The 19,714-nt window shown below is 38.5% G+C and overlaps 2 protein-coding genes across 2 annotated transcripts in view; one reads left to right on the forward strand and one right to left on the reverse strand.

Annotated features, from left to right (window-relative positions):
• Window positions 1-19,714, forward strand: part of LOC140460210 (uncharacterized) — a 151,696-nt gene that overhangs the window by 94,883 nt on the left and 37,099 nt on the right. Inside the window, exon 3 of the transcript XR_011954011.1 lies at window positions 11,095-11,153. The gene's annotated coding sequence lies outside the window, so the exon portion shown is untranslated. The remainder of the gene's footprint in view (window positions 1-11,094; window positions 11,154-19,714) is intronic.
• The window catches only part of LOC140460372 (cytokine-dependent hematopoietic cell linker-like), a 122,935-nt gene that overhangs the window by 36,587 nt on the left and 66,634 nt on the right, over window positions 1-19,714 (reverse strand). Inside the window, exons 6-9 of the mRNA XM_072554911.1 lie at window positions 14,978-15,114; window positions 13,159-13,210; window positions 5,940-6,002; window positions 4,508-4,533 (exon numbers count right to left, since the gene is read on the reverse strand). Coding sequence (XP_072411012.1) covers window positions 4,508-4,533; window positions 5,940-6,002; window positions 13,159-13,210; window positions 14,978-15,114 — 278 coding nt within the window. The remainder of the gene's footprint in view (window positions 1-4,507; window positions 4,534-5,939; window positions 6,003-13,158; window positions 13,211-14,977; window positions 15,115-19,714) is intronic.

Raw genomic sequence — 19,714 nt, forward strand, 5'->3', positions numbered from 1 at the left:
ATTTATATCGTATTCAATCATTTCTGGGCAGCAATGGTTCTGACATCAGTGTCCTCCCCGAGTTGGCTACTGTTCTCCTGTACTTGTGTTCTCAGGAAGTAGACAGTCATTTCAAGTATTTCTCTCCCAGCATGAATGCCTGCATTGAAATACTGATAAAGGGATTTCCCTGACACTGCAGACTTTGACAGGTTCAGTAGCAATGATCCCAAATGAATGCATCCCTGCCAAGACTCAGTGAATCTATTCCCTACAGATATTCAGTCCACAGCCTTCTTGAAAAGCTCCCAGAAAATTAAGGAAGTATGAATTGATTAAATGTCTTTAGTTCCATTAACATTGCCGCGACGAAAGGCCATTTTTGATCTATCCTATTGTAAACTCAATGTACCCAGATAATCACCTGAAGAATATCCACTTGAATAACCCCTGGTCCCCAAAGATAAGTAAACACAGCTATAAAAAAATGGTTTACTAATCTCACAAGGAGGGTATTAACTGCAGACATGAATTCTCTATTTCTGTGCTCACACTCAAAATTAAATGATATGGTTCAATTTACATAAACTGTGCTTACTATTTTAAAGATAGGGCAATAAAAAAAATCTTCCATTAAAAACTTCAATAAGCCTTAACGTTGCGGCACAACACACATCGAACTCCATCTTAAAATATCAACTCACCCCTTCATTCATCTAGCTACATATCTGCTAATTTGTTGAGAAAAATATATATTTTTTTAATCAATATCCTTGCTTGAGGCCTTTGAATTTTATTCTGATGTCCATAAATCCACTGTTTTCTGCCCAGATTATTTTGTTTACTTAATCTTTAGTTACACCTTGTGCAATAAAGCAATATTTATCCAAGAAAAGCAATGAAACTGAAAGCCTGAACTGAAGAATAGATTCCTCCTGGATTACTGAAATTAATGAAAGATCAACTGTTTTATCTGTATGCAAATCCACAGAGTGGGAAAGCATTGGATTGGCCAGGAATAGCAAGAGAAGTGGAAATAAGAAGAAATGGGAGGAATGAGACGAGTTTAAGAACAAAACCATAACTCACATTTAAAAGGTTGGAATATTTAGAATTGGAAATAAATTGGATTATTGTTTTGAGATAATCTAACAACATAGAAAATAACCCAAGGAGAATGTTAGAAATTGTTGTTGGAAAAGGAATTAAACAATCGATGCCTTGGGTAAAGAGATAATAACAATGCAGAGAAAGAGTATTTCCGAATTATTCACCTACCATTTTAGAGTCTGTCTAGTAATGCTTTGCAACACAGAAATATCTGATGTTTTAATGAATTGTTGATTTCCATTGCATTCAAAAATTTCCCTGGTTCCATACTGCTTGCTGCATATTTCTGAGGACATCTATTGAGCTCAGTTTTCACAGGTAAGTAGTGTCCAGTGAGAAACTCCATTTCTCTGAGCAGTCGGAAGAACTTATGGCATGGCCCTTTTAATGATACTAGCTGCCGTAGGCTAAGTTTTAAAGTCCAGTCTAAACATTACTGAATAGATGGATTAATGGATCAGTGGACAGCTAGGTAGGTAGAGTGGGTGAGGTGGGTATGGGGAGTTAAATGGTCAAATGGATGAGGTGAATGAAATGGAGTGGTGGTGAGTGGGTAGTTGTGTGACGGGGAGGGGTAGTCAAGTTGTGATTAGTCGGGTTGGGTTGGATATCAGGTGGTTAGAGACAGTTAGGTCTGAGGTGATTAGTTAGGCCAGGTTGGCAGGATGATCTGGTCAAATCATGGAATAGTTGTAAGATTGGGAGGGTTAAGTTGGGAGGAAGCCAGGTGGTTGGAAATTTAACTGAGTGATCGGTAAGGTATTAGGGAAGGGGAGTTCAGGGAATAGTCCAATGGGTTCGTGTTAGGGGGCATTAGAGGTGGGAGGGTGTGATGGAGGGGGCCTGTTGGGCATTACCCAGGTTTTAAGCAGTCTAACATTTCCTGGGTATTTATCCAGTTAAGTACTGTCGAACATGCACTGACAATCATGGGGAGCAGGAGAATTTCCCATCAGATGTTTAAACTTCCTTGGCAATTCCCATGCAAGTCAATGCATCAGCACTTTCACAGGGTGCCAGCACACATCTTCAGGTATAAGTCCAATCTCTGATAACGTGGAGACTGGAAGATTTAACCAGTTGTGAATTACTTGTCAGGAGACATCACGACATGACTTGGCAGACTGAGATAAATCATGCATAAAAACAATAAAAAGTTAGGAAGTAATGAGTTTTACAGATTATTTAGTATTTGCATAAAATTAGATCGTATTGACATAAACAGGTCATTCAGTCAATTGGTCTGTACCAGTTCTTATGCTTTGCCTGAATCTTCTCCCACTCTACTTCATCAAACCATACAGCAACCCATGTCAGCAAATTTGTTAACAGTGTCAGGGATGGACATGAGAAAAAAGTAATGCAGCAACAGTGGAAAATGGGATAAATTGAACTGAAGCAGCTTGAAGTCTAGTGTACTTAGACGGTTGTGGAAATATTGCTTTGAGAGGTTGACATCTAGTAGGCATACTAATACAAAGCTTTAGTGAATGGAACACCTAAAATAAATTAGAGTTTGGAAAGCTCCCCATGTTTCTTTTATTGTCAGAAGAGATGAGATTGAGCCATTAAACAACAGGTGATCTTATTTAGCTGGAGATGTGGCATTTGCAAAACTTGCAATGATGGAAACTCAAAGGGAGTTAAAGCTAAGTTAGTGAAAAGCAGTCAGCGAATTCTGAATGGCAGTGAAAACCATTTATTTCATCTAATCAGAGAATAGATTGTAAAAGCATAATATTTGGCCTTCTTCAGGCTGAGTTTAACCTGTGATTTTAGCATATCTTGTCAAAGAGCCTTAAGAAGGTCCTGTGTGTCTGCCCAGAACTGCAAGTTGCAGTTTGGATTTGGGAGAGTTCTGAAGCAGAAGAAACTTTGCAGTTAGCAGACTCCCAACAGTTGAGACTCAGAAAAAGTCATGCAGTGGTGGCCCTGAAAAGGGTTAGGATAAAAGGGAGCCCTGGGAATCATTGACAGTTTAATGCAGCTATGAGAGGAGTGAAGGAAACCCACAAGAGGTATCTGTTTGGCATGGTTGAAAAAGATTGGCATGTAAAGAAATTCATTGGCAGCTCAGATGGGATGGTTGGTTTATAAAGCTGAAATTATGCTGGTAATTGGACACTTCGGAGCTGTCATGGGATGTTGGAAAATTGTTCTGAGGAGAAGCGATTGAACCACCAAGATGTGACCTGACATTGAGGAATTTTGAATCAAAGAGGCTTCGAGGGCATTCCAAAGCAAGATCTTTGAAAGCGCAGGAATTGAATCCCTTACAAAAGGCACAGAGTCTAAATGATCATTTTTGACTAACAGTGCCACTAACATCTGGGTTGGTTCTGTCTTGACTACATTAACCATTTAAAGTGCAGTGTGGGCTGTTTGATCACAGTTCATCTTTTAGCTCATATTTACTTCATACTAAACTAAATGTTAGCATTTAAGTTACATGTATAGCAACTACGGTTCAGAATTATGTCTTACCTGTTCATTGTATCTAGTTAATCATTATTGCTCATGTTGTTTGAATTCAAGTTTGTATAATAGATGTTTGTGCTGAGAGTTTTAATTTATCCATTTGATCATGCCTTTATTTACTTACCTTTTGTTTGGTTTGACTGGTCCATTATTATCAAACCGGGATCAGAGAGAATAGCATCCTTCCTTGCTAAACCAATTCTATAATTCTGTGACATGCCCTTTCACAATTTGCCTGAAGGATGCCAAATGGTGAAATGTTTCACATTTTCTATCCTTTCTTGCTCTCAGTAAAGAAGTTTCTCCTGAATTCTTCTTTGGATTTATTAGTGAACATCTTGTAATCATGGCTTCTAATTTTGGCCACCTCAATGAGGGGAAATATCTTTATTCTATTATGGCTTATTCTATTAAATCCCTAGATATCTCAAAATCTCAATTAGTTTATTAACTCTGTTAACATTGCAATACACCGTGATTATTACAATTTGAAAATTAAATCAATTGCAAAATGAAACCAATAAATTGAAGTAATTAAGCCGACAGAAACATGTAAGTTATATGTGGAAAGTGCTGCTAACATGATGGCAGTGGCATCAATCTTGGGATCCTGATTATAATTGGATTATTCAACTAAACCTACTTAATGTTCCAAGCCCCTGTTGTTTTCTTAGAACCTCTACAGATCCACAGGATAACTAACCATTGCAGACTGCCAAAATGAAAGTTTAAAGGTTTGAATTCATGCTTGAGACAGAGATCCTCACCATCAATCACTGAAACTGGCAAATTCATCCATAATACACAACAAATTGTAGACAGTGACTTTCCAACATGTACCACATTGAAAAATTATTCCAAACATGCAAGTTAAATAAAAAAGAAGTTACAAATGACTTAAATAGTCATGTATTTCCTTAGATTTATGCAATATTCTTACCTTGGAATCAAGAATGGATTCTTTTTCTGATAAATTAAAAGCAAGAAGTGTTATCAGACAGACTCAGTTCTTGACATGTATTTATTAGCTAGTAGCTGCAAAATGAATTATTTAATATCTATATACACGTAACACTTTTACAGGGGTATCGAGATTACCTCATGATAACTCATGTGTTAAACATTGTTGAAAAAATAAAAAACCTTAATATGAACCTTAAAGAGAAGTATCAATTTGATTAACCCATGAAGTGAAAATAGTTCAGCAAGACTGCGAACAACTCATTGTTGGGTTTGATGAAAGTTCATCAACTTGGAATATTGGTCTTCCTTTTCACCCACATCCTCACCGCACTGTCCCCAAAATTTCATTGGAATGATTGTATGCTATTAAAACAACTGGGTATCTAAGTTTCTAAATGTACCATTTAATCACCCACATCATTCTTGTAGCCCAACAAAAATTAAGGCTGTTAACCTCTGTTTTGCTTCTTCAGAATCTGGCTGATCTGCTGAAAGTTTATAGCATTTTCATTTATTCCACTGAGTTCTTTCTTCTGCTTTTCTCCCTTTTCTCTTTATCCCTCTGTCAAAATACTTGTCAAGCAGTTATTATGCAGTTCTGAGCCTTGTGCCTTGTTACACCTGCATTTCACAGATGCAGAATGATTTGAGGTGTGCTCCTGATGTTTCCATCTCTTAGTTTCATATTTTCAGCACTTGCAGTACTTTAAGAGTACCCTGTACTGGCCTGTCAGTCATCTCTCAAGCAGAGACTACCTACTATTTATTCTACAACTATACTGTTGGCTTGAAGTGTCTCCATTTCATGCTTATGTTACAATATCCTGAGAAATTTTCTGAATTGCTGCATCTATCCCAGAAAGATTTCAGGATATTCCAGGAAATCCTTAGCCTTTCAAACCCACCCTCAAAAACAAAAAAAAAACACGTCTGTGTCAATGAATGGCATGCTGTGGACGAGAGAGGTGTATTGGCAGAATACTCATCAATCCTCTTTTGTCATGATGCATGTTTGTAGAGTGGAAATTCACCATTTCCATGGTGTTCTTCATCAATATCCAAGCATGAAGGTGCAGTGCTCTGAAAGCTTGTACTTCCAAATAAATCTGTTGGACTACAGCCTGGTGTTGTGTGATTTTTAACTTCATCAATATCATTAATGAATGTCATGTGGATCACTCAGGTAGCAGATCATAGGATTGTTTTTCCCCAGGAAATTCATCTGTGTCTGCCTAGTACCACTTGAAGGATTTTCCAACATGGTATTACATTTTTAACAAAATAGTACTGTCATAATGAAAGCTTAAATACTTATTAGTAGCACAGTGGGAACTACAGTTCACAGATTTTCTACCTTTTCTTTGAAATGTGACTTTTTCACTCTTAATGCTAACAAATTAACCAAATACCTGAAGCCTGGGAAGTGGTTTTCATAGTTGTGACTGGCTTGGCAGTTCTGTCAACAGCTGGGCCTGAGAGAAAAAGAACATCTGCATAACCTCTGTCACCTTCTTCTGTATTAGCTCTTCATTTATCAGTTATGTCAAGTGAGGAAATATTGAGCATCTTCTTCATGAGCCTATTCTTTTGGGAGTGATGCTCATAAATAATGGGTTCCCTTGGCAGTCAAAACATGGCAAAATAAGCTAAAGTGCAGTTAATGATAACATATCAAAACCTAAATAAAAATAGCTAATACTTAATTTAGTGACCTTCTAAGCAGATTATTTCATTACCAATTTTGGTGAAAAACCAACCCAATTATTTTAGTCAGTATATTTTATAAAGTCATATTCACATACTTGGGCACCCTTCTATTGGAAAGATGTTGTTAAACTTGAGAGGGTGCAGAGAAGATTTACAAGGATGTTACTGCGTCTGGAGGGTTTGATTTATAGGGAGAGGCTGGACAGGCTGGGCTTTTTCTCTCCTGGAGCGTCGGAGGCTGAGGGGTGACCTTGTAAAGGTTTATACAATCATGAGGGGCATGGATAGGATAAATAGCCAAAGTCTTTTTCCTAAGGTGGGGAAGTCCAAAAGTAGAAAAGGCACAGGTTTAAGGTGAGAAGGGAAAGATTTAAAAGAGACCTGAGGGGTAATTTTTTAATGCAGAGGGTGGTGGTTGTATGGAACAAGCTGCCAAAGGAAGGTGTGGAGGCTGGTACAATTACAACATTTAAAAGGCATCTGGATGAATACGTGAATAGGAAGGGTTTGGAGGGTTATAGGCCAAATGCTGGCAAATGGGACTAGGTAAGATTAGGATGTCTGGTCAGTATGGTCAAGTTGGACTAAGTATCTGTTGCCGTGCTGTGTGAATCTGTGACTCTATGACTCCAATACACCATACAGGTACAATGTCAGCAAAAGAAACAATTTTTATTTCTTAACAAATATAGTTCACAACCACAACTTCCAGAGGAGGAAAAGGTGTGATGATAGTCTTCAAAACCATTGCATATTTTTCTAACATGGTCTCCAATGTCATCTCAATTTTTACCACAACCAACTGAGAGAGGATGGGCATTGAATCAGCTTCTCTCTTTACAACTCCCTCTAGCTGGCAACAGCAAAGATTTAAATTTTTTTTTGTATATAGATATATCAAATTTCAATTAAAGCATAGTTCTATTCAAACTTAAGCAGCCAATTGTAAAACATTGAGTGAAAGAAAGACAAATGTTATGCTGACTAAGTCTATGAAAAACAAAGTAAATAGCAACATAAAACACAAATCACTGCCAGCATAAAGTTCCAAAAGAGGGGAGTGTCAAATTTGAAAAGGAAGATCAAGAACAGACAGCTTAAAACAAATTCCTTAGAGCCCTTGGGGTGAAATTCTAACCTGAGATCACAGCTGTTTAATTGACAATTTGTATTCTTATCAGTGGCAACATTAATAAATATCTTTGAGTTGTCTGTGAATGGATATTACTCCAGTTTGCTTTATCAGAGAATACTGTTTTTCAAGAGGCACATGAAACAGGAAGAGAGGGTCTAGACTTTCCAGTTATACTGTTAGAAATACAGTTTCTTCTCTGCTGCCTGAAAAACTGTGGTTTTAAATACAATTAATTCCTTTGTGACTTCGTTTTCAACTCCATTGCTATTTTTCCCCAACTGGTTAATCTGGAGACAATACTCTTCCCAATATGTGAATCTTCCAGAAAAGTGGAAATCAAAGAGAAGCAAGAGGTCTGTGTGAAGGCTTTCAGTTATTTTGATGACACATTATTTTCAGTTTAAACTAGGTCTTTTGTATTGATGCTTTCCTGAACATAGATCAACCTTTCCATATGACCACTGTGGTCATCTTAGGTCAGTGTTTCTCCAGTTTCAATGTTTTGATGATGACAGATCCCAGTTATTTAAAAAAAAGATGATGGAAGGTGAAATTTGACAGTTGATTTTTACCAATGTCATAATACGTCCCACCACATGGAATGAAAGTAAACAATATTTGTCCTTTTTGTTTAGCGTGAGCATTGTGTTATAAGGTTCATATGAAATGACAGGACAAAAATTGGGATTTCAATGCTATACTGAATGTTCACTCTCTTTGTCCTGATCTGCATTTAAAAGTTGCTTTGGGAATGGAAGCTGGACTTGTTCCCTGGGCTGCAACATTTGTCTTAGCTTTAGCCCATCACTGCCAAGTTGTATAATTCATTTACAGGATTCAGGCATTTTTATAAATTTGACTTCTTGGAGCCAGTGAATGATGATCTGTTGTTGTCTCCTATGGCATGGCTGGCATTATGTCTTGCACATCACTCTCATTAACCTTTGCAGTAAACTGATTGCTGTTTGGAACTTGGCTTTATTTCTATGGTCTCAATGGGTAACTCAGTTCTTAGCTCACTAAGAGTGGTGTCCACTGTGAGGCATGTTCCCTGACTTTTCCTTTTCTTTTGGGAATGGGTTTGCCCCCAGATGTGTTCCATATCCTGGAACACTACAGCCAAAAGTGGATGTTCAGCTTTTACCATACCTCCTCGAGGCTCTTCCACCAAGTGAGTCTTCACCTTTGCTTTCTCATAGCCTAACTGATAACTTGTCTGGTCTTCCTGTGAAATTATCATGAAAATAACAGTAAACCAGACCTCTGTTCCTGTCCTGTCATCCTTTGTGACCTTCCCTAGCCATTGTTTGCCTTCTTTTTTTGTCTATTGCCCTAATTCTAGCACTTTTAACTCCTTCTGATTCCATCCTTACTATTTTAGATACTGCTGGGTGGATTTCAACTCTGTCTAATTCAAGTGACCCTTCCTAAGCTCCCCCAAATCTCATAGGTCTTAGCACGGCTTCCAAACCTCTCTCAGTTCCCAAACCTTTTGCTGCTTCTTGCTGATTTTATTCAAGAAACTCTACGTGAACTATTACAACCCTCATGGGTTGTACAGCACTTTCACTTCATGACTTTTCTGCTGATGGCTTCTTGTTTCTCTCAGCTCTTTGCAGCCTCTTGGGACTTTGATGTCCTATTTGAGAGATATTTTGCTCCCAGCTAGATTTTTTCCAAGAAAATATATACCCCTGTCATTAGCAAGATTGGCATAACTGGACTGTTACCAAACTCTGAACAAGTTCACTCTTTAAATAAATTTGAATCAGTATTAACTCTGTACTCTCTTCCATAAGCCTTTTTTGTATGAGCACCATGGAAGTTAATTTCCTTTCATGTGGAAAATTTGTTGATTTTCCCCATTAGTGAGGTGTGTGAGCACCTAATGTCTGAGAGAATTCTAATCTCTCTCTTTCTCTGTAGCTGGTTAAATCAATCAGTGTTCATCATTGTTTTGAACAAACACTCATGCTGGCCAACCTGCTCAACAGCCATGCCTGAACAGATACTGACCATCTGTCATGTCCAGACACTGACATCACAACTTGAGTTTCTATGGGATGCTGGAACTAACAATTTTCCATTATGTGTTTTGGCTTCCCAAAGTGGAAGCATTTGAGGTGGTTTCCAACTTGCTACTGGTCTAATCCCTTCTCTGATTGCTGGTGAAAGTTTTACGTCCTCTGCCGAGCTTCATTTTTTTCCAGCATCTCTCACTGATGTTTATTTGGTCATAATCTCTCTTTTCAGGTAAAAGTTTCGAGAACCCAGTCTACTTGAGTTTATTGGACTGTGTGTTTACTCACAGCTGTCAGCCAGAGTTGTTGCCAGTCTGGGTCCCATTGTCTTCTGTTCCACTGCATGTATCCAAAGTGGAAACATTATTGAGGTTTCTTAATTCCCCAAGGAGAATTATCTCATGAAGAATTAAATGAGTAAACTTGAGTACTTCAGACATTCAGTTAGGTATAGTTCCTTATGAGAGCTGCCGACAGTGAGTTCTCCCTTCTCAGTTTGAGCTATTTCAATTAAACTTCCTTTCTCTTTCCTGAACCTTGTGGGGAGGTGGTGGCATAAGGCACTGTCACTACACTAATAATCTAGAACCCCAAATAATATGCTGTTTGCATGGGTTTGAATCCTACCATGGCTTATGGTGAAATTTGTATTCATTAAAAACTAGCCTAATGGTCATCCTACAACCATTGCTGACTATTATAAACATGTGACTCCAATCCATAGCATTGAAATTGATTCTTAATTGGTCTCTGGATAATTAGAGATGAGCAATAAATGCTAGCCTAGCCAATGAACACCCACACTGTCACAAACCAAAATAAATAATTCGTTATCATTCTCTCTCTCACTTTAAAAAAAACCCTTTCCCAGAAAGCTTTGCTTTTATTTGAAATTCCTGTTCTAATCTAAGCATTTCCAATATGAATTCATTTGTTTCACTATCCTCAATTTCACCTCTATATGTTGTTTCACATATTTTCCAATTTCTATGTTTCTGGCTTTCAGGTAGAACGTCACCTTTTAATTCTTAAGGATAACACTTTTAATTTTTTAAATAATTTATCTTGTCCTGTTCCATTCAATATTAACATTAAATGAATGTATCTTCAGACCTTTTCTAACTCCAACTCTTTTGTTCACCTATCCCAAATTCTGAGTTCCCACAGGTGAACAAAAGAATAGTCTGGTGAATAGGCTTCTGTCTTATTAACCCCCTGAGCTGGCTACCTTATAGATTTTTAAATTCTTTTTAGATTGCAGCTATATTATGCTTCAATTAAAATGTTGTATTATTAAAAATTAAGGAACTAATTGCAAAGTTTTGTTGAGTGAAAGGAAGAGGAATTTTATTACTAACCACCTTCAAATAAAGTAATAAAACATGACATAAAAGTATGGCACAAAAAAGTGACTAAAGTTTAAAAAGGGGGGAGTGTAGAGTTTTAGAATGAAGATCAAGAATAGTCAGCTTAATTAAAGTTGTTAGAGTCCTTAAGGTGTTAAATTTAAAATTGTGACCCTGGTTATTTAGTTGATTGCTTGTATCCTCAGCTACAGCAGCAGCAGTGATATTTGTAGATAATAGAGTCATAGAGATGTACAGCATGGAAACAGACCCTTCGGTCCATGCTGACCAGATATCCCAATCCAAAGCTAGGGTTCTTGATAAATCAATGTTTTCCAATTTGTTTTCATTCCAGGTATTGATTCTGGAGAAGATTAGAGAAATGCAGGCAGCAAGAATTCCAGTTCTGTTGATGTAAGTGCATTTTCTTCTCACTCCTGCCTCAAAGCTGATGTGTGAAATGTGGTTTCTTTGTACATTCTGATGTCTGGTTTCATTGTTTTTCTCCAAGCTGGATAATTTGCAGTTGACTTCCTTCTACTATATGAAGCTTCCAGAAATGTGTAAATTAAATAAGAAATTACAGATCAAAATTACTGATTTCAGCCAATTTTATTAGTTTAGACTGCATCTTCTTCACTGATGACTTCCTGAGCTTGGCTCAACTTGGCCAGGTGACTACTGCATTTATGTTAAGTCAATATTTTGCCTTTTATTGAGAACCATTTTAATCCTTGATAGGTTCCACGAATTAAAATCAAATGATGGAAGTTGAAATTTAATAATCAATTTTTAATCACTATCAGAAGAATTGCTATACTATAGGCAATCCCTAGATTGCAAATGGGATCCGTTCTGGAGTCCATTCAGAAATCAATTTGTATGCAAGTTAAAACTCAATCCAGGAAAGATAAAGCAGCTGTTCATAAGTATAAGAAATGTTCATATGCCAGGTCTTTGAAATTATATTGCTCAATGAGACCACATTCATAAGTATGAGCATTCCTAAGTTGGATGTTGATAAATTGGGAACACTTACTCATGAAACCATTCAACTTGGCAGACAATAGAAGTACGCTCTGAAGAGATCTGTTCAATCACTGAATATATACAATAAGCATGAAGCTCAGAATGAGGACTGACCATAAGATGTTGATGTAGAAGCAGAAACGGACCACTCAGTGAATTATATTTGCTCCACTGTTCAGTGAGATCATGGCTGATCTGATGATCCTCAACTCCACTTTTCTATGTTTTTCCAATAACCCCCGAGCCCCTTACTGATTCAACATCTATCTGAACCTTAAGTATACTTAATGGCCCAGCCTTGACAGTCATCTGTTGTAAAGAATTTCACAGGTTTATTACTGTACGAGAGAAGAAATTTCTTGTTATCTCTGTCTTAAAGATGTAACTCCTTATTCTGAGATTATGCCCTCTCCTAGACTCTCCCAGAAGAGCAAAACCTTTCTGCATTATCCTGTCAAGTCCCCTAAGAATCTCGTATGTTTCAGTAAGTTTGCCTCTCACTTTGTAGATTCAAAAAAAGTACAGAACTCTCAATATAGGACGGTCCCTCCATACCTTTATATCAGCCAAATGAACGTCCTCTGGACTGCGTCCAATGCCAATATATCTTTCATTAGGTAAGGAGCCCAAAATTATTTATAATATTCCAGCTGCGGTCTTACTTATGCCTTGTATATTTTTAGCAAAACCTCCATAACTTTTATATTCCATTCCCTTTGAAATAAATGTTCTTTGCCTTCTGTTCTGAACTCAAATGCTAGCTTCTTTTTGTGATTCATGGTCGGGGGCTTCCAAATCTCCCTGCTTTGCAATCTTTCTCCATTTAAATAATATTCAGCTCCTCTATTCTTCTTGCCAAAGTGTAGACCCTCACATTTTCCTACATTATATTCCATCTACCAAGGTTTTGCTGACTCATTTAACCTTTCCGTATCCCTCTGCAGACCTCCCCAATGTATCATCCTCATCATCAAACTCCTACATACATTTGTCATTTGCAAACTTGCCTATAGTACATTCAAGTCAGTAATATATTGTAAATAATTGGAACCCCAGCACTGATTCCTGTGGAATACTACTAATTGCAAGTTTCCATCCTGAAAATGCCCCTTTTATCTCTCTTTTCTATTAGTTAGCCAATCCCCTAACCATACCAATATAATATCTCCAACACCACGGACTCTTATCTTAAGTACCTAACATGTGGTCCCTTATCAAACACCTTCTGAAAATCCAAATATATCCTTTACTTCCCCTTATCCAAAAATAGAAGTTGATTATCCAGAGCCAAGAATAAATGCAGATCAATGTGTTTGATTTCCTGAAGAGACTGGCTGTTTACTGAGATGGAAAGCAAAATAATTTGTTAATTGGTTAATAAGAGCAGTACCTTGAACTCCAAAACCTGTGTAGCTATCAACATTTTTCTTGTGTCTTTGCATCTAAAAAACATAATGTAAACTAGAAAAATTAGAGCAAATCAAAACATTAGGAAGCTTAATATAAATCTAGCTGTAAAGCTATTTACATTACTTAATTTGCATTCCAGCTAGTTAACATATAAGGGTTTCAAGATATTTAATGAGATTGAATTGGATTTCATTTCCATAATATCAATCTTCATCATTATAGTTGATCTGCTGAATATTTTTAGCATTTTTGTACCTCATCGTTCAAATAGGGATTGTCCTGCCTTCCAGAATCAACAGAAGTTCAACAATCTCAGTCTCTAATCTCTGTCTTCTCTTGGTTTCTATATCTTTGCAAGTTTTATTTTCACCCTTCTGCTCTTTTTTCTTCTTTTTTATTCCTTTTGGACAGCAGCCTATAACTGATCTGCCATTTACACTATCTTGAGATCTATCTTTTCTTTCTCTACTTGCCCCATCATAAGTCTTTGGTCCCAGTACCAGTACTGTCAAAATGACCCAATCCTTCTATCCTCAAATGTTTCCTTACTTCCACTCTATTACAGACCTTCCCTTTTATTCTACTTCCTTATCTATTCACCGTTACTTGCTTCGAACAAAAGACACGTCTAACCTTCCCCAATTCTAGATAAAGGTGATTATAGTTAAATATAAGGCTGAATTCCCTGGCTAGAATTGAGATCCAGGCATCAAGACCATCGGGGCCCCCCATCCACTCATATCATTAAGATGCACCCTGGTGTAACTTTCTAGAAATGACCTTCTTACCGGCCACCTCCATATTTGTCATTCCTATTAAGGTTGGCTAATGTAAATGCTCCTGAAGTAGGAAAGTTAATTAGAGGGCCCAATCCAATGGAAGGCCAGCAGCCCCATGGGAGAGTTGGAGTCTGAGGCATAAAGGCGATCGTGAGGGTGTCTCCACATGGAAGTGCTCTGGGATGCCACTTGTAATTTTGGAAGTGAAGCGATTCACAGTTGGTGGAGCCTTTGTGTGAAGGGAATGCTCACGGTAGTGGTCTTTCATCAATTTATTGTGGCCCCCAGCTCCAATGTAAATATGAGTCTGTCTTAAAGGAAATGTTTGTCTTTACACAAAGTGAGGGGGCTGCTCTGTCTGCAAGAAACTATGGTTGCATTCAAAACCTAGCCATTATGTGGGGTCTTAATCTTCCTAACAGGCTGCCCATCTTTGTGGAGTGGACTGCAAAACTTGTTGCTTGCTCCTTCAACCGATACCTCATCCCCCATTTATAAACTCATCGCTTTAAGGCCTGGAAATTTCAGTTTCTAACTCTCTTTGCAGATGTTGTGTAACTTGCCAAAATAAAAATATTTTCAGCATTTAATGTTTTTATTTCTATCATTGTATTCACTATCTACAACAAGCTTTCCCCAGTAAAAGGTAAAGCTCCACTAAAAATACCAGTTAAAACGATAAAAGTTAATTCAAACAAAAATTTGTCATATAAAGTATCTCTGAAGTAGCCACAATAACTCTCATAGTTAAGAGTGAAATCTTGCAAAAACTTCCAATTTGAAGTTTTTTTAAAATGTTGCAAATACTAGCAGGTCACAGCAAGTGTGAGAGGGACACAGAATTAACAGTTGAAGATTACTGACATGAAATGTTAATTCTCTTTTTCTCTGCACAGATACTGCTAGACCTGTTGGGTATTTGCAGTGTTTTCTGCTTTGCTTTTGTTTCTGAATTATATATCATTTAGTGCAATTGAGAGCGAAGACTTCAGTTAAGCTTCAATTCCAGTCATTGCTTACATTGTTGCTCTTGTACTGTGTGCTGGGTTGTACATTCACTATTGATTGCTGTCTGAAGGCTGCTTGGGGTCTGTGGTCTAAAGGTTGACCGTTATTTGGAGATCGTGGGGGTGGTCTTGCCGGTAAACACCGCTTATCTGTAAACAATGAAACAAATTCCAAATCATTTCGTCTTTCACCACTGTTATAAAGAATTGCGAAGTGTTATGTGAAGAGAGGATGTGGTAAGCTGGTCAGGTTTGTTCAGCAAGGGCTGAGTTACTTAAGTTTTCATTTCAATGAAGGATGATTTCTCAAAAAAATAATAAAATGAGCGTTGTGAATGCATGTGTCCCAGTCACTTAGAACCTGAAGTAAATTGTGTAGGATGGGGAAGGAGTGGGGGTGCATGAAAGAAATCAAGCCATGTGCAGAATCTTTGGTCACACAATGTACGGGTTAAGTGTTTTGGCCATGCTGAATTACCCATAGTGTCCGGGGATGTCCAGGCTGAGTGGGTTAGCCATGGGAAATGCAGGGTTACATGGAATAGGGTAGGGGAGTGGGGTGATCTTTGTACGGTTGGTGTGGACTTGATGGGCCAAATGGGCTGTTTTCACACTCTAGGGATTTTATGTTTCTATTAATACAGAATACATTTGAAGCAGAAGGGTTCAAGAAGGGAGCATGACTGGATTTAGGACTCCCGTTACCCCTCAGTGATCCTTCCCAGATGCACTTTAGGGGTTCAGAGGAACCAAACAGAGATTCCCTTCTCTGCAAAAAGAATAAAGAACAGTGGGGCATAGGAACAGGCCTTTCAGCCTACCAAGACTGTATCAACACAGGACGATGTTTTTAACTAAAAACCTTTTGCTTCTACGGTACCCTTAGCCCTCTATTCCCTGCCTATTCATATATCTGTTAAGATGCCTGCTAAACATTGCAATTATATCTGCTTCTACTACCTCCTCTGGCAGCACATTCCAGGCATTTTTTTCCTCATTCATGGGATGTGGGTGCCACTAGCTGGGCATTTATTGTCTATTCCTAATTGCTCAGAGGGTAGTTGAAAGTCAGCTACATTGCTGTGGATCTGGACTCACATGTAGACCAGACCAGATCAGGTTAGGATGGCAGATTTCTTTCCTTTGAAAACTAGTTGAGGTTTTCCTGACATACAACAATTGTTTCATAGTCATCATTAGACTCTTATTTCCAGATTATTATTGAATTCAAATTCCACCAGCTGCCATGGCGAGATTTGAATCTGGTCCCCAGAACATTACCTCTGGATGAATAGTGTAACAATAATAACATTAGACAATCATCTCCTCCTGTAACTTACTATTGACCATCCTCTGTGTAAAACACTTTCCTCGCACATCTCCTTTAAACTTTCCAATTTTTACATTAAACCTATGTCTTCTAGTAATTGACATTTCTACCCTGGGAAAAAAGCCTTTGACTATCCATTCTATTTATACATCTCACAATGTTGTAACCTCTATTAAGTCAACCCTCAGCCTCTGATGTTCAAGAGAAAACAAACCAAGTTTATCAAATCTCTCCTCATTGATTTAGTCTCCAAACCAGCCAACATCCTGATGATCCATTTCTGTCCACTCTCTAAAGCCTCTATATTTTTCTTGTAGTGTGGTGACCAGAACTGTATGCAATATTCCAAATCTGGCCAACTAAAATTCTTTGCAGCTGCACCATGACTTTTTTTGCCAAGTTTTATGCAATGCTTGACGATGCAAGCATGCTGTACATCTTCTTGACCACCTTATCCTCTTGTGTTACCACTTTCAGGAAAATGTGGACCTGCACACCTAGATCCCTCTGAATGTTGATGCTACTAAGGTCGCTGCCATTTATTGTGCACTTCTGTCCTGCAGTAGACCTTCCAAAGTGTATCACCTCACAACTATCTGGCTTAAATTCCACCTGCTGTTTCTCTGCCCAAGTCTCCAGCCTAAAGAAAACAAAAATCCGTTGAATGTACTCAGGCCAAGAATCATAAAATGCTCTCATTACTTTTCTTTCTTTCTCTGCACTTAGTCACATCTTCATCCATCAAAGGCACATACCTTCAACATTTTGTAACTTGATGCCTCTGCATTATAGTCATCCTCGCTAAATGCACTGTCTCCATCTAGTGAACACATGTCATTACATTCACTTTGTCCTTTGCAGTTGCAGGAGAAGCAAAGGTTAACCACAATTAGGGGAAGGGAAAGGCTCAGAATTGATCCTTTAAAGATTTCTCAGCAAATAACTGCTTGAAACTTGCATCAGAGTTCATGGATGACGATTCCACAGAGGAACTAACTCATTCTGAGGATGTGTTGTCATCCATGTAGACCACACACCAGAGCAGATCTTCATGCTTTGGTGTGACCAACAACACAGTGAGTTGAGTTTTCATTTAATGATTCAGATTTTGTTGGAGTTCTACTAAGCTGAATGTATGTGCATGTATCCCAGGACTCATTAACAAAGCGAAGAATCAGTGAGCTGCAGCACAGAACAGAACTTTGATTGGGGTGAGGGGGTCCAACTGAAATAGAAGCCAACAATATTGCAGGATATTGCACCAATGTCCTCTTGCATTGATAAGGAGGCTCAGTGCACTGAGAAAACAAATTTAGTAATCAAATACGTTTATGTGCACTTTGATCATGGCTGCCTTCAGTAGGATATGGGCAACATACTGGCTCAGTGATTAGCACTGCTGTCTCTCAATGCCAGGGACCTGGGTTTGATCCCAGCCTCGGGCAACTGTCTATGTGGAAGTTGCAAATTTTCCCTGAGTCTGCTTGGATTTCCTCTGTGTGCTACTGTTTCCTCCCACAATCCAAAGATGTGCAGGCTGGGTGGATTAGCCATGAAAAATGCGGGGCTATAGGGACAGGGTCGGGAATTTGTCTGGGTGGGATCTTCTTTGGAGGGTTGGTTGGATTTGGTGGTCTCAATAGTCTGTTTCCACATTGTAGGGATTCTATGAACACATATTCTATGTTCATAGAATATATTACCATAATATTATGCTGATTCATGCCAATGTGCTCTAGAACAGAGTGAAGTGTGGCCTCCATTTAATATGTTTCCACTTCTAAGCCATTGATCCCTCAGACAGTTGCTCGTTATATAGCCTTGTCTCCTGAGAGTGGAGCACGTCCCTGCACAGAATCAGTCTTTGGCACCAGCTAGAATCACTAGCCAATAACAGAGTCAGGCCAAAGATCTGAGCAGTCTGCCTGAATCTGTCAAAGCGAGAGGGGTTACAGCCCAGGGAAGAAATAAGAACAAAGGACAGTAAAGTTTTGTAGTTCACTAAGGGTCCACACAGACTGTGTGTGAAAATGCTATAATTGTAAAGTTTCCAATCTTTAGCAGAACCCTATGAGTGTAGCACTTCCCTGTCTTTCCCATTCTTGTGTCACTTGGGTGGCAAGTTTCCTTTTAACTTACTTCACAATGAGTGGGAAGACATGAATTGATGGGGACCACTGGGGAGATGTGCAATGGTTATTATAGGATATTTACAGATTATGTTAGCGCATTATGTTTAGGAAAAATTGCCATTTCATGTGGTTCTCACATGGGTTCCTTGGTACAAACGAACTGTGAATCTTGTATTGGTAAGGCATCTCCACAGCAACTGAACAGCTGATGCTGAATTTCTCTCATTACATCGCTCTTCCAGATCTGTCCCGACATCTCAAGCATGTCTTCAGCATATGTGATGATCATATTGAATTCATTGCCACACATTGAATTTCAATTGTCAGGCTTTTTTGGCATTAGTCCAATTTGAAGTGGATATCTCATGTTTTCTAATAGTCACTCTTGAATTCTGCTTGTGGATCCAAAATGGCTGGGGAGGTTTGAATGCTACACAACAAAAGTATCACAACAGTTCTGCTGAAATATTGAATAGACCTGCAAGAAAACCTAATGTTGTGATTGGACAGCAGTTGCACATTGATGGAATGGAGGCCTTAAGGTGATAACACTCTAAAGCAATCCTGTGATTGCTATGGAAGTGCTGGGGATAATGCCCTGCGCCTGTAAGAAGCCAGTCAGCGATGCAAATCTCTGGACTTGCGCACTTTGACTGGAGCTAACCCAAGAAAATTTCACAATTTCCTGAGCCTGCCAAGCAAACCATCAGCTTTATGCATCTGTGTAATTGTGGACTGAGAGATTCCTGTCTCTGATTCTGATACAGCTATGGAAGGACCTGGAGGTAACAACATTGAGAGAGGTGGTGGCTATGACGACCATCGCTAAAACATAGTCACCAGGTCTAGAGGTTCAGCAAACTGAGGTCTATTTCATCGAAGACCTGACCTGATAGCCTGAACGTCTGGAAGCGTTGCTGTTCCAACATATATCAAGGAGCACAGCATACTGCCTGCCCTAGACAATGTGCATCCTCTGAGCTGCAACCCTCTGCCAATCCATTTTCTGCCTTCCAGTCACATGTGTGTCAGATGCTGGCTGCTCTTCTTACTGCTTGTATTGGTTCATACTGATATTGCTCCTTATCCAAGTTCTACTCAAATGCATTCAAAACATTTCGTCAAAACATTTCCAAAGTGTAGGAATTTCTCCCTAATGTATAAGAAATTAGTTGACCATATTGAGTATTTTTTGTAGTGTTTTGTGAGCTGCAGACCCTAATTGTGTTCTCACCCTGATTTGAATTGCTGTTTCAGACTGTTCAGGAAACCTGTGGGCATGCTGTTT

Source organism: Chiloscyllium punctatum, chromosome 1 (genome assembly GCF_047496795.1).
Source record: "Chiloscyllium punctatum isolate Juve2018m chromosome 1, sChiPun1.3, whole genome shotgun sequence".
Taxonomy (NCBI): Eukaryota; Metazoa; Chordata; class Chondrichthyes; order Orectolobiformes; family Hemiscylliidae; genus Chiloscyllium; species Chiloscyllium punctatum.